The 23,803-nt window shown below is 34.0% G+C and overlaps 1 protein-coding gene across 20 annotated transcripts in view; it reads right to left on the bottom strand.

The window, feature by feature from the left end:
• Positions 1-23,803, bottom strand: part of AGBL3 (AGBL carboxypeptidase 3) — a 136,709-nt gene that overhangs the window by 59,443 nt on the left and 53,463 nt on the right. For 17 of the 20 annotated variants that reach the window (XR_012432899.1, XR_012432895.1, XR_012432897.1 and 14 more), the window contains 4 exons: positions 19,741-19,867; positions 18,710-18,810; positions 18,372-18,484; positions 5,196-5,262 (listed from right to left, as the gene is read on the bottom strand). Coding sequence is in view for 11 of the 20 variants with exons in the window: in XM_074036036.1 (XP_073892137.1) it covers positions 5,196-5,262; positions 18,372-18,484; positions 18,710-18,810; positions 19,741-19,867 (408 nt within the window). In the remaining 9 variants the exon portion in view is untranslated. Of the gene's footprint in view, positions 1-5,195; positions 5,263-18,371; positions 18,485-18,709; positions 18,811-19,740; positions 19,868-23,803 lie in introns of those variants that run through there. The other 3 variants (XR_012432898.1, XM_074036037.1, XR_012432901.1) reach the window with 1 other exon arrangement.

The raw sequence follows: 23,803 nt of genomic DNA, 5'->3' as shown, positions 1-23,803 counted from the left end.
AACTGAAATCCTAAGCCTACCAGGCTTTACATGACCTGCTCCTGCAACCTTCAATACCTATCTGATTTCATGTTTTACCATTGTTCTCCTTGTTCATTCTTCTCTAGCCACATTAGCTTCCTTGGTCTTCCTAGAAAATGACAGACACACTCCTTCCTCAGGGCCATTGCACTTTTAGTACTCCTGGCCTGGGAAAACATACCCCTGGATTGTTCCTAAATGTTCACTATTATAATTATACTTCCCCACCCCATTGATGTTGAATTTAGACATATGTCTTGATTTGGCCAGTGGAATGTTAAACAGAGGCTTTAAATATATTTGCATGGTTTGGCTTGCCCTCTTGAACTCTTGTGATTGGCCATGAGCAGAATATGCTCTAGTTGGCTGCTGGTCTAGGTGAAGAAAGAAAGGTGGAATAAACCTGAACCCAACCCACAATTAGGAGCTAAGTTTGGCTGATTTCTGATTAGTTCAGTAGAGCCACAGCTGACCTTCAGATTCATGAACAAGACAATAAATGTTTGCTATTGTAAGTCATTAACAGTCTGAGGGTGTTATGCATTAAAATCTGAAAACTACAGAAATTGATATGCAGAAGTAAGATGCTGTCCTAACAAAACCTAAACTTTGTCATAGTCATTGCTTTTGTGACTGGATAGTAGGTAATTAGGAAAATATAACAGAAAAATAGTGACACATTCACAAGCACATGGAAATTAAACAATACGCTCCTGAACAGCCAATCGGTCAGTAAAGAAATTCAAAGGGAAATTCAAAAATACCTTGAGACAAACAAAAAATGGAAATACACTATATCAAAACTTATCTGATGCAGCAAAAGCAGTTCTAAGAGGGAAGTTCACATCAATAAACACCTACATCAGAAAAGAAGATCTTTTGAGCTGGGGCTGGAAAAAAAGGAAAGATAAGTTCTGAAATACACAATTTAGTGTTACACTTCAAGGAACTAGGTAAAGAAGAACAAACTAAGCATGGGTTAGCAGAAGGAAGAAAATAATATCAGAGCAAAAATAAATGAAATAGGGACTAGAAAAACAATAGTAAAGACCAATGAAATGAAGAGGTTTTTTTTTTTGTTTGTTTTTTGTTTTTTTTTTTTAAACAAAATGGACAAATCTATAGCTAGACTAAGGAGACAGAGAAGACTCAGATAAAGTCAGAAAAGAAAGATGAGACATTATAACTGACACCACAGAAATAGGATAATAGGATCATAAAAGACTGCCATTATAAACAATTATATGCCAACGAATTAGATAACCTAGAAGAAATAAATTCCTAGCTACATATAACCTACCAAGACTGAATCATGAAGAAGCAGAACATCTGAATAGATGAATAATGAATAAGGAGATTAAATTAGAAATAAAAAGTTCCCCACCAAAGAAAAGCTGGGGACCTGATGGTTTCACTGCTGAATTCTACCAAACCTTTAAAGAGGTACTAATATGAATCCTTCTTAAACTCTTCCAAAAAATTGAAGAAGAGGGAGTATTTCCAAATTCATTTCATGAGGCTAGCATTTCTCTGATACCAAAGCCAGACAAGTAAGCTACAAGAAAAAGATAACAGGCCAATATCCCTGATGAGCATAGATGGAAAAATCCTCGACAAAATACTAACAAACCAAATGTAGCAGCACAATAAAAGATTATTCATCATGATCAAGTGGATTCATCCCAGGAATACAGGGATGGTTCAACATATGCAAATTGATAAATCTGATACATCACAACAGCAGAATGAAGGACAAAAACCCTATGATCATCTCAATATATGCAGAAGAAAACATTTGATAGAATTCAACATCCTTTCATGATAAAAATGCTCCACAAATAAGATATAAAATGCATGTACCTCAATACAATAAAGGCCGTCTATGACAACCCAAAACTAACATCATACCCAGTGGTGAAAACTTGAAAGCTTTTCCTCTAAGATCAGGAACAAGACAATGATGCCCACTTTTACCACTTCTGTTCAACATAGTACTGAAGTCCTTGCCAGAGGAATTAGACAAGATTAAAAGGAAGAAGTTAAATTGTCCTTGTTTGCAGACAACATGATCTTATATATAGAAAACTCCATCAAAGAACAGAATTTAAAAATTCAGCAAAGAACAGAATTTAAAAATTCAGTAAAGTTGAAGGATAAAAAAACATGCAAAATCAGTAGTGATTCTATACAAACTATAATTAATAAACTATCTAAAAAACAAGCTATCTAAAAAAGAAATCAAGAACATAATTCCGTTTATAATATCTACCAAAAAAAGTAGGAATAAATTTAACCAAGGAAGTGAAAGACCTGTATACTGACAATGATAAAACATTGATAAAAGAAATAGAAGACATGGAATATCTTCTATGAAGAAATGGAAAGGTATCTTGTGCTCACGGATCAGAAGAATTGTCAAACTGTCTATACCACCCAAAGTGATCTACAGATTCAGTACAATCCCTATTAAAATTCCAATGGGATTTTTCAGATAAATAGAAAACAAATTCTATAACTTATATGGAACCACAAAAGAGCCCAACTAGCCAAAACAGTCTTGAGCTACATGAACAAACCTGGAAGCTCACACTGTCTGACTTTAAAATATACTATAAAATGACAGAAATCAAAATGGCATGGTACTGGCAGAAAAACAGACACATAAACCAATTGAATGAAATAGCCCCAAAATAAATCTGTGCATTTGTAGTCAATTGACTTTTGACAGAAGTGCCAAGAACACACAATGTGAAAAGGACAGTATCTTTGATAAATGCTGTTAGGACAATAAGATATCTACAGGCAAAATAATGAAATTAGACTCATCTCACACTATGTACAAAAATCAACTAAAATTGGATTAAAGACTTAAATGTAAGACTTGAAACTATAAAACTACTGAAAAAAATATAGGGGAAAAGCTCCATGTCATTGGTCTGGGCAATGATTTTTTTGGATATGAACTTGAAAACACAAGCAACAAAAGCAAAAACAGATACATGAGATTACATCAAACTAAAAAGCTTTTGTACAGCCAATGAAACAATCAACAGAATGATGAGACATCTAATGGGATGGGAGAAAATATCTGCAAACTGTACATCTGATAAGGGGCTAATATCCAAAATGTATCAGGTACTCAATAGTAAGAAAACAAATAGCCTGATTAAAAAATGGGCAAAGGCTCTGAATAGATATTTGTCAAAAGAACAAATACAAATGGCCAACAGGTATATTTAAAAATGCCCTGCATCACTAATCATCAGAGAAATGCAAGTTAAAACCAAATATGGGTATTACCTCATGCTTGTTAGAGTGGCTGTTATTAAAAAAAAAAAAAAAAAAAGATAATCAGTGTTGGAGATGTGGAGAAAAGGAACCCCCGCACACTATTGGTAAGAATATAAATTAGTACAGCCATTATGGAAAACAGTATGGAAGTTCCTCAAAAAATTAAAAATAGAATTATCATCTAAACTAGCAATCCTACCACTGAGTCTATATCTACAGGAAAGGAAATCAGTATGTCAAAGAGATGTCTGCACTCCCATGGTCATTGCAGCACTATTCACAATAGCCAGTGTATGGAATCAACTTAAGTGTTCATCAACAGATAAATGGATAAAGAAAATGTGGTATGTAGCACGATGAAATATTGTTCAGCCTTTAAAAAGAAGGAAATCTTGTCACTTGGAGTAATATAGATGAACATGGAGGACATTATATTAAGTGAGATAAGCCAGGCACAGAAAGATCATGATCTCACTTATGTGTGGAGTATTAAAAACAAAAAAACGCTGAGCTCATAGAAGTTGAGAGTAGAATGGTAGTTACCAGGGGCTTCAGGAGTGAAGGGGTGTGGGTTGGGCAGGTGTTGGTCAAAGGATGCAAAATTCCAATTAGATAGGAGGAATAAGCTCAAGAGATCTATTGTTATATCATTGTGACTATAGTTAATAACAACATATTATACTGAAAATTGCTAAGAATAGATTTTAAGTGTTTTCAGTGTTCTCACCACAAAAATAAGTATGTGAGGTAATGAATATGTTAGCTCAATTTCACCATTCCACAAGGTATACATATTTCAAAACAATGTGTCATATATAATAAATACATATAATTTTTACTTATTAAAAACAAATGAATTAAAGAAGAATTATGACACAAATTATGTAGAAGTGATACATTTAGTAACACTGTCTCAAGTGATAGTTTGAAAGACAGAAAATCTGCCTAACAGATTGGGTCACTGGAAAAAGGTTTTGAGGTAGACTATTAACAGTGTGTGTTAGGGATTATATTGCTTGGTTTCCCCTTATATACTCCAGGTTTTCACCATAGGATCTTCCCTGTGTATTCTCTAGCCCAAGCAAATGAGAAACATGTGGAACATAACTGAACTCAACCTGTGGCCTGAATCCAAGACCAGTTGACCCAACCCATGTCTAATAGAGCCAACCTGCAGACCCATGAGTGAGAAAATAAAAGTTTGTTGTAAGCCACTGAGGTTTTGAAGTTGTTATGTACCAAAAAGTAGTTAATATACCTAGTATCTACTTGGCTTGTCCCTCATTTCCTTTGAATTCTTACTTAAGTATTTATCTTTTACTTTGGTAGCCTCTATCCAAAACTGCAATATCCACCTAAACTCTTTATTCCCCCTCCTGCTTTTTTACTCCTTAGGCACTTATCCCCATGTAACACATCATGTGTTTTACTTACCTTCTTTATTTTTTATCTCTCCCTGCCAGAATGTAAGATAACAAAGGGAAAGCTGTTGTCTCATTTTGTTCACTGCTCTATCCTCAGCACTCAGCCAGCGCCTGATAAGTAGTTGGAGCTCAATACATAGTTGATAATAAATTCATAAATTAAGCAGTCAGGTGATGTATGTTAGGCTACCACCTCTGTCACTAACAAGTTGTATGGCTTTTAAGAAATAATTTCATCTCTATGGATCTTAAGTATCCTCATCTATAAAGCAAGGATGTTAGAATAAGAAACCCTAAGGTTAAATAATTCTATGATTTAAAATATGTACATAGTTGGAAAATAAGTAACAGTGATGATAAAATAATGACATATCTGCAATTTTTTACCTGATTATTAGTCACAATAAGAACAGTACCTACACAGCATATCCACATATAAGCAAAAATATTCAGTCATACCTGAGAAGTTAACTTGAGAAGGTCAGTCAGAGAGTCAATGGATTCTGAACTGTCAGAGCCTCGGCTACTAAAAAAAATAATAATAATTTTGGTTTACACAATGTTTTGGTGGCATCTTAAAATTTCAGCTGTTGCTTTTATTCTCTTATTTGAATGGTTGAAAAGTTCTAATTATAAGAAGTGGCCAGGCGCAGTGGCTCACGTCTGTAATCCCAGCACTTTGGGAGGTCAGGGCAGGTGGATGACTGTCAAGTTCGAGACCAACTTGACCAACATGGTGAAACCCCGTCTCTACTAAAAATGCAAAAATTAGCTGGGCATGGTGGCACATGCCTGTAATCCCAGCTACTCAGGAGGCTGAGGCAGGAGAATCGCCTGGGCCCACGAGGCGGAGGTTTCAGTGAGCCAAGATTGTGCCATTGCACTCCAACCTGGGCAACAAAAGCGAAACACCATCTCGGAGCGGGGGTGGCAGAGGGGTGGTGGGGAAGAAGAAGAAGAGGAAGAATGTTTACAAAGGTGGTTTAGATATTTAGTAGTTCCAGACAACTTAGAGGGTTTTTGTTGAATGTGTGGAGAGATATAAAGGTTTGGGAATGTGTTAATGGAATGTAAGCTCCAGAAAAGTAGATTTTTTTTTTTCCGTCTGGCTCACTGCTCTATCACCAGAGTGGAAATAGTGCTCAGCATGTAGTAGGCACTCAGTAAGGTTTGTTAATATGTTAATGAATAAATGCGATATCAGGGGAGTTTCCTAGATGTCATGGGTATCAATAGCTCTTAAAATTCATTTATTTTTATATCACTATATCCATTCTACATAAAGCAATGCAGCACCATATGAAACATAGTACCTCAAGAAAAAAGGGTCAAACAAATCTATTTCTAATTATAATCATTTATTGCAATGGTAGGACTTTTTTTTTTTTTGCTTGAGAGCCAATACAAGAAAGAAAACATTTCTGGGTTATATTTTTCATGTATTATTTTAAAATTAATATAATTTATGTTTTTAGAAAAGTTCTAGGTTTACAGAAAAATTGAGCAGGTAGTACAGAGTTCCCATACACATGCCCCCATTCCCCACATAGCTTCCTAAATTATAGTATGTAGTACATTTGTAAATTAGACATCTGATAGTATGTGGTACATTTGTTACAACTGATTAAACAACACTGATACATTATTAAAAATTATAGTTTACCTTAGGGTTGACTCTTGTGGTATATATTCTATGAGTTTTGACAACTGTATAATGATATATCTCCATCATTACAGTATCATAAATAGTAGTTTAACTGCCCTAAAATTCCTCTGTGCTCCATCTATTCATCCTTCCTTTTCCCAGAACTTCTGGCAACCCAGTGTCATATAGTTGGAATCATATAATATGTGGCCTTTTCAGACTTAACATTTTTCACTTAGCAATATGAATTAAAGCTCTGCCATATATTTTTATGGTTTGATAGCTCACTTAAAAAAATCACTGAATAACATTTCATTGTCTGAACGTATGTTTCTTTATCCATTCACCTACTGAAGGACATTTTGGTTACTTCCAGTTTTTGGCAATCATGAATAAAGCTGCTATATGAATGCAATCGCTAGATCAAGTGTTGAGTTCTTGTTGCTCCTCATCCTCACTGGCATTTGGTATTGTCAGTGCTTTGGATTTTAGCCATTATAATAGATGTGTCATGATATTTCACTGTTGTTTTAATCTGCAATTTCCTAATGAAAATGATGTCAAGCATCTTTTATTTTTATTTTTTTCACGTGTCAAGCATCTTTAGACTTACTAATTTTTTTCTTTCATGGATCATGATTTTGTCATATCTAAACAGTCATTACCAAATTCAAGAGAATTTAGATTTCCTCCTATGTTATCTCCTAGGAGTTTTATAGTTTTGTATTTTACACCTAGGTCTATAATTCATTTGGAGTTAATTTGTGTGAAAGGTGTAAAGTTGCTTCTAGTTCACATTTTTGCCTGTGGATGTCCGGTTGTTCCAGTAACATTTGTTGAAAAGACTTATTTCTCCATTTAACTAGGGATTTTTGTTGCTCTTTTTTCAAACACCATTGACTATATTTGTCAGCGGTGACAAATATGTTGGATATATTTCTGGGTTCTCTGTTTTGTTTTATTGGTCCATTTGTCTGTTCTTTAGTACTGTACTGTTTTAATTATGTAGCTTTATAGTAAGTCTTCAAGTCAAGTAGTGTAGGTCCTTAGATTTTGTCCTTCTTTGTTAGCTATTTCAGGTCTTTTGCACACCCATACAAATTTTAGAATTAGTTTGTCTGTAGCCACAAAATAACTTTCTGGGATTTTGACTGGAATTACATTGAGTCAAAAATCATGCCAGGAGGAACTGACATCTTAACAATATTGTCTTCCTGTCTATGAACACAAACTCTCTCTCCATTTATTTAGATCCTCTTTGATTTCTTTCCTCAGAGTTTGTAATTTTCCTCATATATATCTTACACATATTTTGTTAGCTTTACTCCAAGTATTTTAATTTTTTGTGCCAGTGTAGATGGTATTTTGTTTTTAATTTTAAATTCCAATTGTTCGTGGCTGGTATATTGAAAGGCAATTGTATATTAACCTTGTATATTTAAATCTTTCTATAATTATTAGTTTCAGGGTTTTAAAAAATTATTTGATATTTTCTACATTGGTAATCATGTCCAGTGTGAACAAAGATAAATATTTTAACTAAATTAAATTTAAAATACAACTTATCAATATTTGTAGAATAGTGCACAAGCAGTGCTTAGAGGGAAATTTATAGCATTGAATGCATATATCAGAAAAGAAGAAAGCTTTAAAATGAACAACCCAAGTGTCCACATTAGGAAATCAGAAAAAGGAGAAATAGAGATGTAATGCAAGCAGAAAAAAAGAAATAATTTAAAAATCAGAGAAACTGAAAACAGGGAATCAATAATCAATGAAAACAATGCTGCTGTTTTGAAAAGATCAATAAAATAGATAAATCCCTAGCCAGGTTAACCAAGAAAAAAGAAAGGACACAATCTGGTAACATCAGAAATAAAAGAGGGGTCATCACTACTGATGCTATTGAAATTAAAGAGAAAAAGAAGGAGTACTAACAACTGTGTCCTCACAAATTTTATAGCTTAGATGAAATAGACCAGCTTCTTGAAAGACACAATCTACCAGAACTCACAATGGGAGATATATAGCTCTAATAGATATATAGATCTACTAGATCTATTATCAATTAAAGAAATCAAATTGATAATTAGTGACCCTGCAAAACAAAGCACAAGTCCCAGATGGTGTATTGTGGATTCTACCAAACATTTAAGGAAAAAATAATACTAGTTTTCTAAAATTTGTTCCAGAAAATAGAAACAGAGAGAACACTTACTTTTTCTAAAAGGCTAGCATTATCCTAATACCAAAAGCAGACAAAGATACTGTCAGAAAGAAAAACTACACCAATATGTCTTAGGAACACAGGTGCAAAAATCTTTGAGAAAATATTAGCAAATTGAGTCCAACAAGGAATAAAAAGAATTATAAACCATGACCAAGTAGGATTTATTCTAGGTATGCCAGGCTGTTTAAACATTCAAAAATCAGTTGATGTAATCCATCACTTTAACAGGCTAAAGCAGAAAAAAAAATGTTATCAATAGGTGGAGAAAAAGCATTTGACAAAACCCAACACATATGCATGACAAAAACTCTCAGCTAACAAAGTAGAGGGAACCTTGTTCAACTTGGTATCTACAGAAACCTTATAGCTAACATCATACATAATGGTGAGAAACTAGATGCTTTCCTGCTTTGACTGAGGACAGGACAAGGATGTCTTCTCATAGCTCTTCCACTCAGTATCATACTGGAAGTTCTAGCTAATACAGTAAGACAAGTGCTATAATATGGTTTAGCCCTTATGCTTTGTCCGCACTCAAACTCATGTTGAAATTTGATTCCTAATGTGCCAGTGTTGGGACGTGGGGCCTAGTGGGAGATGTTTGGGTCATGGGGGTGGGTCCCTTATGAACGACCTGGTTCTCACTCTTGTGAAACTGGATTAGTTGTTGTGGTGATGGATTCGTTCCCACAAGAGTGGGTTATTATAAAGCAAAGATGCCCCTTGGATTTTTGCCTCTTCGCCTGTGTGCACTTCCCCTTTGACCTTCTCTGCCATGTTATGATGCAGCATGAAAAGCCCTCACCAGAAACTGAGCAGGTGCTACCATCGTGCTTGTACTTCCTTACCTGCAAAACCATGAGCTAAAGAAACCTCTTTTCTTTATAAATTACCTAGTTTTAGGTATTCTGTTGTAGCAACATTAAACAGAGTAAGATAATAAGAGAAGCAAATAAGAAGCTATACAGATTGATAAATAAGAAAACTCTCTGGGTTGTATTTTGGAAATAAACAAGCAAACATACAAATATATGTGTGCATGCATATTTTTATAACTACAGTAATATGTATACACACATATTTATGTTTTTAAGCATATTTTAATTGTCTACCATTAAATATTTTCCTTTTTTGGCTAAGAAACTACATAACTAGTTTATTATATTTACCATAGTATCTGAATGAATGTGCATTAGAAAATATTTTTTCATTAAACAAGATACCTTTTAAAGTTGCTTTATCTTTTTTATATTAATTATAAAATATTGCTTGTACTAGTGGCACTATTGTATTCTCTATAAGGAAATATTTTCCATTGCAAATCAGAAAATGTATCAATGCTTTTAAATCAAAGAAACTTCTACATTTCCTTATTTTGAAACACGATGCTCCTTTTTAAGCAGCAGCTATAAAAGGAATTTAAGTTTCATTTGGAAAATTTCTCCTCTGCACTCACAATTTAAGTTCCAATGGATTTTATTTTACTTTGCTTCTCAGACACAGCTACAAAGTACTTATAAAATGGCCCTCCAGGTAAATTTACTTATCTTTATTTCTGTGTTAGATCCAGCTTAAAGAGAGCCAAAGGCAAGAGAACACGCTGAGGTTAATTCACTGTAGGCCTTAAACTCCTCATTTGTAATATGGAAACTCCTAAAATTATATAGAAGGCTGCCACATATGGTTAGAAAGTTAAGAGTTTCTCAATACTGACTTGATGTGTTTCACTTATGCCATCATAGAAGGTAACCAAATTTATGAAAAAATAAAAGCAAACAAATTTTTAAATAATAATTAACATATCATAACTGTTGTTCATATCAGCCTTGATTTTATAACACAGTAGGCATCTATACTGAAAGGTCTGTGTTTTAAATTGCTTTATAATAGTATTTTCTATTTAATATATACTTCTAAAAATCAAAGACATTGACTGGCAGGCTGTATTTTAAATGTCTATTTCCTATTTATTAGAAATGTTTTTATTTTCTTAAGATGAATTGTTAAATTGATAGTATCCATTAGAATCTTATAATTTTTTAGGCCTCAGGAATAATTTAACTAAATCTTTCTCACAAATAGGAATTATTTAATTAAGTCCCATAGCAGACGGTCCTCCAGCTTTGGCTGAATCCTTTCTGTTTTTGTTTTGTTTTGTTTCATTTTGTTTTTTGAGACATAGTTTTGCTCTTGTTGCCCAGGCTGGAGTGCAATGGCACGATCTCGGCTCACTACAACCTCCGCCTCCTGGGTTCAAACGATTCTCCTGCCTCAGCCTCCCAAGTAGCCGAGATTACAGACATGCACCACCATGCCTGGCTAATTTTGTATTTTTAGTAGAGATGGGGTTTATCCATGTTAGTCAGGCTGGTCTCAAACTGCCGACCTCAGGTGATCTGCTGCCTCGGCCTCCCAAAGTGCTGGGATTACAGGCGTGAGCCACCATGCCCGGCCTGGCTGAATCCTTTCTGTAAGGTACTAACTACTTTCCACTAACCCTTCTCAGACTCATTATTAGGGAGTTCTTCCTTTTATTGTCCTGAAAGTCAGCTTCACCCATTTTTCACCCATCACTACTGGTGTGGCCTTGCTTTCTTAAGCATAGAATGAAGCTATGCCTTCTACGTGTTTCTGCATGCGAAGTTCTTAAAATATTTGGACGCTTTCATTTGAAATTGGTTTATATCTCTGGAAAAAGTAGATGGTGATTATTATGTTCCTTTTTAAAAAGGGCAATATACATAAGTAGCACATTTGTAATATTTCTGCACATGTAAGGATGAAGCTTTCTTCAATGTGTATCAGATGTTACAAAGTTTCCAAAATAACCAACATGGAATGATTCTGCAGCCTCAAAAAACAGACTCCAGACTCCTGTAGAATATTGATTGGTCCTAGGAAATCAAGTTTATGTCCCAATTTACCATAAATTCCTGAATTTCTTATAAGGTATTCTAGATAGATAACACATGATATATATTATTTATATAGTATTTTACAGCACAAAGTTATAGAGGATTTACTTACACATTATCTTATTTGATCTCACTTCTCTTATCCTAATTTAGAACCACATTTAAAAGTAAATCGTTTTCAAATACCGCATGTTCTCTCTTATAAGTGGGAGCCAAACAAAGGGTAGACATGGACATAAAGATGGAAACAACAGGCATTGGGGACTCCAAGAGTCAGGAGGAAGGTGGAGGAGAGGGGTTGAAAAACCACCTGTTGGGCATTATATTCACAATTTGGGTGACGGGTTCAATGGGTGCCCAAACCCCAGCATTATGCAATAAATCCATGTAACAAGCCCACACATATACCCCCCTGAATCTATGAAAAAAATACTATTTGGAAAAAGTAGGTTATTTTCCAATGTTCCATCAGTAGAGGACAGACTGAGTAAATTATGATATACCCAAACTGTAGAGTACTACACAGAAATAAGGAAAACCCCTATGTACTGAAAAATCTACAGTGACTTCCAGAGTATTGTAAGTGAAAAGAGCAAGATATGGAACAACACTGATGGTATACTACCTTTCGTATAAGGTACAGGACATGAAAATATGTGGTTATTCACTCATATTTTCAAAGTAAAACAAAGTAAAAAAAATAATGAAAACAGTTACCCATGGAACAAGGAAGGAAACAGGGTAGAGAGAGGGAGATGGGGTAGAATCAACACTTTTTTGAATGTTCCCTGTTATATAGTTGTGATGTTCTTATGTAAACATGTTATATAATTTAAAAACAAAAAAATTAATAAAAGTTATTCCTAAAAATTAATATAATCAAAAACAAAGACACTTAACTGTCAGACTGCTGGCATAGCCACACAGAGAAAATAATCTCTCCCCTTTTAAAAACTACTTTATATGAAGCTTAAAAAGAATTACAAAGAAATGTTAAACTGCATTCAATAGTGATTTTATTGGTGGCATTATTATGGGTATATGATAGGAAAAGGAAGAAGTAGGTAAATATTTACCCTAAAGTAATTAGGAATGAAGATTTTTCAGTATACGAGAAAAGAGAAGTATAAAAAATAAGAATAAGTTCTATAATCTTAAATTTGAACTGGAAATATAATTATGAACTGAAGATTTTTTCTTATGAAAATACATATTTCCCAACTCAATCCCCTGGAAAAAAAACTAGAAGCAATAATAACTATCATCTAGGCTATGTTATCTAAATATCCCTTTTCACTGAAAAGAACCAGGACTTCTGAGAGAAATGGTAGATTCCAGTTCTGGTGCAGGAAATATACAAGATGAGCCTGGGAAATCCCATCATGGCTGAAAGTTACTGAAGACTATGAGAGTCATGTCAAAAAACACAGGCCAACTTAATCGGTCTTGTCAAGGTTGAGGAAAATTTGAGCATTCAAATAATAATGACTGAAATTGATTAGAGTACATCAAATATTATATAAACAAACTCATGAGCTCAAAATGATACTCTGCATCTGGAAACAAACATATTAGTCACCAGGGAAAGTTGCAGGGGCACTAACTCAAGACTGAAAAATGTGTAAATATAAGGGAAGAATCATACATTTGTTTTACCTTTCCTGTAAGTACTGTACTCACCTATAAGTGGGAGCTTATAAAATTAGTACATTGTTTCTTCCAACTATATTCCCCTGGTACTGAATTTTCCAGTTATTATTCATTACCTTTTATTATACTGCTTTTGTGTCATCTCACTTCTCTGTGGATAGTGACAGCATAAGAAATAATTTGAAGAGAAGAAAAGAAAAAAAAATACTATAAGACTAATAGAAAACAACAAAATGGCAATAGTAAATCTTCTATCAATAATGACCTTAAATATAAATGGACTAAACTCAATCAAAGGACATAGAATGGCTGAATGGATTAAAAAAAGAGGATCCAACTACAATGTATCTACAAGATACTCCCTTTAGATTTAAGGACATACATAGGCTGAATTAAGGGATGGGAAAATATTCCATGCTAAAATGGCAACTAAAAGAGAGCAAGAATAGTTATAGTTATATCAGATAAAGTAGACTTTAAGTAAAAAACTGTCATGAGAGACAAGGATATTATATAGTGATAAAAGGGTCAATCCACTAGGAAGAGATAACAAATAAAAGGATCAATACACTATGAAGATATAACAATCACAAATATATATGCAGCCAACATCAGAGCACCTAAATATATAAAACAAACATTGATAGAACCAAAGAGAGAAACGGCAATACAATGATAGCAGGAGACTTCAATACCTCATTTCAATAATAGAATATTGACATAGATGATCAATAAGGAAACAGAGGGCTCGAACAACATTATAGACCAAATGGATCTAACAGACATATACAGAACATTGTACCCAACAGCAGCAGGCTACATAGTCTTTTCAAGCACATCTGGAACTTTCTCCAGGATAGATCACATTTTAGGCCACAAAACAAGCCTTAACAAATTTAACAAGTATTATTACTGACCATAATGGGGTGAAACTAGATAAATAGCAGAAGGAAAACTGGAATATTCACATTTACAAGTATAAAGAAATTAAACAGCACAATCTTGAACAATCATTGGGTCAAAGTAGAAATAAAAAAGGAAATTAAGAACAATTTGAGACAAAAATGAAAACATAATATACCAGAATTAATGGAATATAGCAAAAGCAGTACGAAGAGGGAAATTTATTGTGATAAATGTTTATGTTTAAAAAAGAATAAAGATTCTCAAATAAATGACCTAACTTTATACCTCGAGGAGATAGAAAAGAACAAACTAAGCCTAAAATTAGCAGAAGAAAGGAAAAACAAAGATTAAAGCAGAAATAAAATAGAAAATAGAAAAACAATAGAAAAAAATCAGTGAAACTAAGAATTAGTTTTTTGAAAAGCCAAACTTGACAAACTCTTAGCTAAACTAATTATGAAAAATGGAGAAGACTCAAATAAAATAAAAAATGAAAGAGGAAACTTTATAGCTGATACTGCAGAAATAAAAAGAATCATAAGAGACTATTATGAACAGTTGTATAACAACAATCTAAATAATCTGCATGAAACAGATAAACTCCTAGAAACATACAAATTGCCAAGACTAAATTTTGGATGAATAGAAAGTTTGAACAGGCCTATAACTATTATGGAGATTTAATGAGTAATTGAAAATCTCCCAACAAAGAAAGCCCAGGATTAGATGGCTTCATTGGTGAATTCTATCCAACGTTTAAAGAATAATTAATGCCAATCATTCTCAAACTCAAATAGAAGAGGAGCAAACTTTCAATTCATTTTAGGAGACTCACATTAACCTGATACCAAAGATCTAGACAAAGATACCACAAGAAAAGGAAGCCACAGGCTAATATCCTTCATGAACATAGATACAAAAATTCTCAAGAAAATACTAGAAAACTAAATGTAAAAACACATTAAAAAGATTGTCCACCATGACTAGGTGGGATTTATCCCTGGGATGCAAGGATGGTTCAATATATGCAAATCAATTAATGTGATAAGCCATACAAACAGAATAAAGGATAAAAATCCATGATTCAATAGAGAAAGAGCACTTGACAAAATTCAATATCCTTTCCTCAACAAACTTAGAAGGAAAGCACTTCAACATAATATAGGCCATATATGAAAAGCCCACAGCTAATAACATACTTAATGGTAAAAAACTGAAGGCTTTTACCCTAAGATCAGGAACAAGGCAAGGATGCTCACCTTGCCACTTCTATTCAACATAATACTGGAAGTCCAAGCCAGAGCAATTAGGCAAAAGAACAAATGAAAAGGCATGTAAACTGGAAATGAAGGAGTAAAATTGTCCCTGTTTCTAGAGGACATAATCTTATATATGTATATAGAAAACCCTATGGACTCCATTAAAAAAAAAACTGCGAGAACTAATAAATAAACTCACAAAGTTACAGGTTACAAAATCTGCATACAAAAATCCATTGTGTTTCTATATACTAATAATGAGCTATCTGAAAAGGTGATTGGGAAAATATCCCATTTACAATAGCACCAGAAAGAATAAAATAGGAATAAACCTAACTAAGACTTGTATAATGAAAACTATAAAACATTGATAAAAGAAATTAAAGAAGACTGAAATAAATGGAAAGACATCCCCTGTTGGTGGATCAGAAGACTTAATATTGTTAATATTGTTAAAATGCCCATACTACTCAAAGTGATCTACACATTCAATACAAACACTATCAAAATCCCAATGGTACCTTTTACAAAAAATAGGAAAAACAGTTCTGTGATTCATATGGAATCACCAAAGACCATGAATAGCCAAATCAAATCAGTCCTGAGAAAAAAAAACAAAGCTGGAGTCATCACTTTCTCTGATTTCAAATTAATATTACAAAGCTACAGTAATCAAATGAGTATGACACTGACAAAGAGAGAGCGACATCTATACTTACAGGATAGAATACAGGGCCCCAAAATAAGTCCACACATATATGACCAAATAATCTTCAATAAGGGTGCTAAGGATACACAATGGGAAAAGAATACTATCTTCAACAAATAATGCTGGGAAACTGGATATCCACATGCAAAAGAATAAAATTGGTTACTGTACAAAAAAAAAATCAACTCAAAATGGGCTAAACACTTAAACATAAGACCTGAAACTACAAAACTTCCAGAAACGTAGGGGAAAAGCTCCATGGCACTGATCTCTGCAAAGATTTCATAGATACAACACCACAAGCATAAGCAACAAACCCAAAAATAAACACATGGACTACATCAAACTAAAAAGCTTCTGTACAACCAAGGGAACAATAGAGTGAAAAAACGGCCTACAGAATGGAAAAAAATATGCGCAAACTATACATCTGATAAGGGGTAGTCTCCAAAATATATAAGGAATTCCTTCAACTTAATAGCAAAAACCCCTATAACCTGATTTTTTTATAAAATGGGCTAAGTACTTGAATAGATATTTCTACAGTAAGACACACTGGTCAACAGGTATGTGACAAAGTGCTCAACAACGTTTATCAGGGAAATGCAAATTAAAATACAATGAGATATCACCTCTTGCCTGTCAGGATGGCTGTCATCAAAAAAATCAAAAGACAAGTGTTAGGGAGCATGTGGAGAAATAGAAACCCTTGTACACTGTGGTGGGAATACAAAACAGTGCAGCTGCTACTGAAAACAGCACAGAGGTTCCTCAGAAAGTCTAAAAATAGAACTGCCATATGATCCAGCAGTCTTCTGGGTATTTATCCAAAAGAACTGAAATCTAGACATTAGCACTCCCGTTTTTATTGCAGCACTATTCACAATAGCCAATATGTAGAAACAACCTAAATATCTTTTGACAAATGAATGGATAAAGAAAATGCATATCCATACAGTGGCTTCCTATTCAGCTTTAAAAAAGAAGGAAATTCTGCAATATGTTAACAACATGGATAAACAGCGAGGACATTACAGTAAGTGAAATAAGCCAATCACAGAAAGACAAATACTGCATGATTTCACTTTTATGAAGTATCTAAAATGTCAAATTCATAAAATAAAAGTCAAATGGTGGTTTCTAGAGGGTTGTGGGGGAATGGGACTTTCTAATTAAAGGGCAAAATATTTCAGTTAAGCAAGATGAATAAACTCTAGAGATCTGCTCTACAATATTGTATCAAAAATAATAAAATATTGTACAGTAAGTAAGATGGTAAATTTCATACTAAGTGTTCTTACCACAATAAAATAAAAAATGAAGAGGTAACATCGACTCCAATGCTGGAAGAAGAAAAGCCACGAAACATATTCTTATCATACTGTCTAGCAACCATGCTCCTTGATATCTACTCAAAGAAGTCAAAGACTTATGTCTACACAAAAACCTGCACATGGATGTATATAGCAACTTTATTTATAATTGGCAAAACTTGGAGGCAACCAAGATGTCCTTCAGTAGGTAAACTGATATATGAACTGTGTTCATTAAGACAATGGAATATTACTGAGTGCAAAAAATAAATGAGCTATTAAGCCATGAAAAGAGATGGAAGAAACTTAAATGCGTATTACTAAGTGAAAGAAGCCAGTGTGAAAAGGCCACATACTGTGTGCTCCTACCTATATGCCATTCTGGAAAAGGCAAAACTATGGAGACCGTGTAAAATATCTGGTTTCCAGGGGTTAGTAGGGAGAGACGGTTGAATAGGTGGGTTCTTAGGGTGAATCCATACAGTGAAAATACTCTGTATCATACTATAATAGTGAATACATATATCATACATTTGTCTAAACCTGCAGAATTAACACCAAAAGTGAAGCCTAACATATACAGTGGACTTTGGATGATAAAGATGTGTCAGTGTACACTCATGAACTGTAAACAAGTACCACTCTCATAGGGGATATATGGGAACTCTCTGTACTTCCCATTCCATTTTACTGTGAATCTGAAACTGCTCTAAAAAACTAAAAGTATATTTAAAAGAAAGAGAAAAACAAAAACAATAACCAAACAAAAATCAATTTCATATGTCTTTCACACCTAGTACGCTGTACACAGTAATGTTCATGTTACTTGATAAAAATAATAAATGAAGTCTTAATGAGGTCTGGCCAAAATAATGGGCATGGGAGAAATTTTCCACCACTTATAGTTGGGATTTTCAGTTGAGAATTGACAATAACATGCTGGTATAATTATGAAGCACATAGTAAAGCAGCACAACAAATTGCATTACTTCAGTAGCCTTGAGTTACCTAGACTCTAGATCCAATGTAATGTGTATCACAGGAGTGTCTGAATCCTCAAAGACTTTTTCCAGTGTTATATGTCTTTCCATTTCTTCTAATTCTTTCAGGCACCGATAATACTAGGGAAAAATAAATACATGAGCTCATTACAAAATAACTTTATTTCCTAATTAAACTATTTGAGTATTTATAGACACCTGGAACAACTGTTACTGGGAAATTAAGTGCCAAACCCCCAACAACACTGTTGGGACATTAAAAGGCAAACACCGCATAGGCCCATAGTCAGCTTATGGTATCTGATAGGCTGGAGTCTGATGCATTACCAAATGCACTTTGCTTACCTTAGTCCGGTCGGGATCACAATAGTCCAAGAGAGAATCACAAAAATGATATCCCATTGATTCCAGGTCTTTTGTGCTGAAATGAGTGCCTCGTTTATTACCTAAAACATCAATAGGTTTACCCACCCTTGAGGGTAAGTTAATAATTTTTCTTAGCAGGTACATTGCAAAACAGTATAAACAAAACATTGATATGATTCCATATCCTGTTCTTTAGATTTTCTTCTCCAGGGCAGGTTATTTAACAGCTCATTGCTTTCCCTTGTCCCTTTTCCACCATCTGGACCAAAGCTGATTTAACACACATCAGTATATGTTGTAAAGGCAGAAAAAAATTCAGTAAGACAGTTCTAGAATATTTGGTTGCCAGTTAGAAATGGTGGTAATAATCACTTTGAGAAAAACTCGTGTAAAGATTTTATGAGAAAATATTTTCATCATCACAAATAATGTTATATCAATTTCAAAGTGCTTTAAAAACTAGCTGGAAAGTACATATGTGGATTTCTAGAACTTTCCTTTAAGTTGATACATTTTTCTGATAATGTGACTATTATTTTAATATGGACTATTCTAACCATGTTAGGATATGCTAGATGTAACTAAAAGATTTCTTAAATGGGACTACAAAGCACACTTTAAGTTTTTGTTCAGGGAACCAAGTGCTTTCATTTAAACATATATTGACTCCCAAAAGTCCATTTTGCCTTGCAAATAGCAAATCCAATAAAAAATATTAAAAATCTGTAGATACCTCCTTAAAAATAACAAGCATTTAAAGATTACCATATGAAACAACCAATTAGAGTATTCTATTTATATGCTTAAATCTTCCTTTCTAAACAAAGGGAAATTAGGAAATAGAGATACCATATTGTGGGAGTTTATTCATCCTGTTTATAGAATTGATTAAATATTAGTATTATTTAAATAGGAAGAAAGTGCTATTGTCTGTACTATAACATTTACATTAAATTATGTATATTTGGTTTAAAGCTTTGAGAGCTGTGAATGAGAACCCTTGATCTTACCCAGAGTAGATCCACAAAAGGTGGCCTCCATGGTAAAGCTGTTCCTGATTCCCATTTTCCACATGACCACTCTTCCTGTTCCTTCTTTGCTCTTTTGAACATTAAACTTGCAAGCTGAGAATGAAAACTGAAAAGAAGCAAATAGAAATGAGACTTGTTCTGGTACCTATATCTTTTTTGGAAAGTAGTATTAAAAATGAAAGTGGTTATGCAAAGTCTATAATTCTCACTAAAGCTTCAGGAGCTACTTTTTACTTTCTGACCAGTGGAAATATCTCATTTTAAGGATGATATGTTCACATGTCTGAGAACTATAGATTCTAATTTCTGCAATAAAATTTACTATTTTTATAGAAAGATATGTATATATCTTTATGTAACATATATTCAAAATCAGTTCCTTTTTAATTTTTGCAGGTACATAGTAGGTTTATATATATAGGGTGTACATGATATATTTTGATAGAGGTATGCAGTGCGTAATAATCACATTGGGTAAATGGGGTATCTATCACCTCAAGCATTTATCCTTTGTGTTACAAACAATCCAATTATACTCTTAGTTTTAAAAAATGTATAATTAAATTATTATTGACTATAGTCACTCTCTTGTGCTATCAAATACTAGTTCTTATTAATTTTATTTTTTGTACCCATTAGCCATCCCCACTTCTGCCCTCCCCCATTACCTTTCCTAGCTTATAGTAACCATCCTTCTACTCTTTGTCTCTACAAGTTCAATTGTTTTAATTTGAACAAATTAAATTTGAACAAAAACAAGGTTTCTTTCTCCATTAAATTTCCTCAAATAAGTGAGAACATGCAAAGTTTGTCTTTCTGTCTCTAGCTTATTTCACTTAACACAGTGATCTCCAGTTCCATCCATGTTGTTGCAAACGACAGAATCTCATTCTTTTTTATGCCTGAATAGTACCCATTCTGTATATGTACCACATTTTCTTTATCCATTCATCTGCTAATGGAAACTTAGGTTGTTTCCAAAAGTTGACTAATTCTTGATGCTGTTGGGATAAAATTTTATACTTTTAAAAAAGTTATAGGAAGGGATTCAATCTTCATTCATGTTAGGAATGAAGATTAGTGTTGGAGATGTTCAAAAATAAAGATTCTTTATCTTCATATGAAAGATCATTTGAAATTATGTCCTGAAAGATTGTCTACAAAGAAAGTTGTGAGGTGCAATTTTATTTTTTCAGTAACGTACAATAAAATTGACTTTTTGTGTTTCATTCTATACATCTTTTTGTTTTGGTTTTCGAGACAGGGTCTCTCTCTGTCACCCAGGCTGGAGTGCAGTGGTGCTATCATAGCTCACTGTAGCCTCAAACTCCTGGGCTCAAAGCTATCCTCCTATCTCAGTCTCCTAAACAGCTGAGACCACAAGCACTTACCACCACATGTAGCTAGTTTTGTATTTTTTTCACAGAAATGGGGTCTTGCTATGTTGCCCAGGCTGGTCTCAAATTCCTGGCCTCATGCAGTCCTCCTGCCTTGGTCTTCCAAAGTGCTGGGATTACAGGTATGGGCCACTGTGCTCAGCCTCATTTTATGAATTGTAACACATATATAGATTCCTGTAACCACCATCACACTCAAGATACAGAACAGTTCTATTACCCTAATAGGTTAACACCCTCCTGCCACCTCTAACCCCTGGCCACCATTGATTTGCTGTCACTATAGATTTGCTTTTTCAAGACTGCTGTATAAATGGAATCATATAGAATGTAATCTTTTGAGACTAGCTTCTTTCATTTAGCCTAATACTTTTGAGATTTATCCAAGTTGTTGCATGTATGAATATTCCTTCCGTTTTATTGCCAAGTACTATTCCATTGTATGGGTGTACTAAAATGTATATCCATTTACCAGTTAAAGGACATTTTGGGTTGTTTCCAGCTTTTGGCAATTATGATAGAGTTGTTATAAATGTGTGTACAGGTTTATATATGAATGTACATTTTCATTTCTCTAGGGTAAATATCTAGGAATGGGATTGCTGGATGATATAAGTGTACAATTTTCTTTATAAGAAATTGACAAACTACTTTTCAAAGTGATATACCATTTTGCATCTCCAACAAAAATGTACAGTATGAGAGATCCAGTTATTCCAAATTCTTATTAGAACTTGGGATTGTCAGTATTTTTATTTTAGCAATACTAACAGGTATGTAACTGTATCTCCTCAGTTACTTTGCAGTTCCCTGAGGGCTACTGATGTCAAACACCTTTTCATGTGCTTATTTGCCTTCACATATCATTTTTGGAAATGTGTGTATTTAAGATTATTTGGTTGGTTGTTTTATTACTACTGAGTGATTCTGGATAAAAGTTCTTTGTGAGATATGTGATTGAAAATAATTTCTCCTATCTGGAGCTTATCTTTGTATTTGCTTAACAGGATCTTTCAGAGAGCAAAAGGATGATGTCCAACTTATCAATTCATTACAATCCAATGGATAATGCTTTTGGTATTTTCTAAGGAAGGTTTGTCTAATTCCATGTCATAAAAATTTTCTTCTATGTTTTCTTCTAAAGATTTTACAGTTTTACATTTAAGGTTTGAGGGTTAGGTGAAAGTTTTTTGTTTTTTATATGGATGTTCAATTGTTTCAACACTTATTTATTGAAAGGTTTCTTTCTCCATTAAATTTCCTCCATTAAATTACCTTTGTCAAAAGGCTGTATGTATATGGGTCTATTACTAGATTTGCTATTCTGTACCACTGCTCTTGGTGTTTACACAGTTCCTATTAACATACTATTTTTATTACTGTAGTTTTACACTGTCGTAAAATTTGATAGTGTGATTCCTTCAACTTCATTTTTAAAAAGTGTTTTGCCTATTCTAGTTCCTTTGTATTTCCTTATCCATCTTAGAATCAGCCTGTTTATATCTATAAACAATTATGCTGTGATTTTTGTCTGGAACTCTGTTAAATCTACAGATCAACTTGGGGAGTTGATATCTTACTATGTTTAGTCTTCCAATCCATAATACAACACATGTCTCCATTTCTTTGGGCTTTGATTTATTTCATCAGCATTTTTAAGGTTTCAGCGTATAGAATCTATACATTTTGTTAGATTTATAACTAAGTATTTATTTTGAAGCTATGATAAAAATGGTATTGTTTTTAACTTTGGTTTCCAATGTTTTCATTGTGAGTATACAGAAATGCAATTGTTTTTTGTGGGTTGATTTTGTATCTTATGACCTTGCTTAAACTCCCTTGTTAGTTCTAGTTTTTTTTTTTTGTTTTTTTTTTTGAGACGGAGTCTCGCTCTGTCGCCCAAACTGGAGTGCAGTGGCCGGATCTCAGCTCACTGCAAGCTCCGCCTCCCGGGTTCACGCCATTCTCCAGCCTCAGCCTCCCGAGTAGCTGGGACTACAGGCGCCCGCCACCTCGCCCGGCTAGTTTTTTGTATTTTTTAGTAGAGACGGGGTTTCACCGTGTTAGCCAGGATGGTCTTGATCTCCTGACCTCGTGATCCGCCCGTCTCGGCCTCCCAAAGTGCTGGGATTACAGGCTTGAGCCACCGCGCCCGGCCTAGTTCTAGTTGTGTGTGTGTGTGTGTGGGTGGCTGGGTGGGTGGGTGTGGGTGTGGCGTGTGTGTGTGTGTGTGTGTGTGGATCACTTTGGATTTTCTGTGTAGATAATTGTGCCACCATCATTACTTCTTTCCAATCTGTCTGCCTTCTCCTTTCTTTTGCCTTTTTGAACTGGTTAGAACCTCCAGTACAACGCCGCATGAATTGAGGAAGAGTGGACTTTCTTGTCTTCTTCCTGACCTTGGGCAGAAAACATTCAGTCTTTCATCAACTATGTTGTTAGCTGTAGAGTTTTTTGTAGATGTCCTTTATCAGGTTAAGGAAGTACACTTTAATTCCTTATTTGCTGAAAGTTTTTTTTTTTTTTTTTCATAACTAGATGCTGAATTGTGTTAAAAACCTTTTTGTATCAATTGATGAGATCACACAGTTTTTCTTCTTTCAACTGTTAACATAGTGGATTACAGTGATTAATTTTCAAATATG

Source organism: Macaca fascicularis, chromosome 3 (genome assembly GCF_037993035.2).
Source record: "Macaca fascicularis isolate 582-1 chromosome 3, T2T-MFA8v1.1".
Classification (NCBI taxonomy): Eukaryota; Metazoa; Chordata; class Mammalia; order Primates; family Cercopithecidae; genus Macaca; species Macaca fascicularis.
The sequence above is the reverse complement of the archived record's forward strand: the minus strand, read 5'-3'. Positions and strand labels throughout refer to the sequence as shown.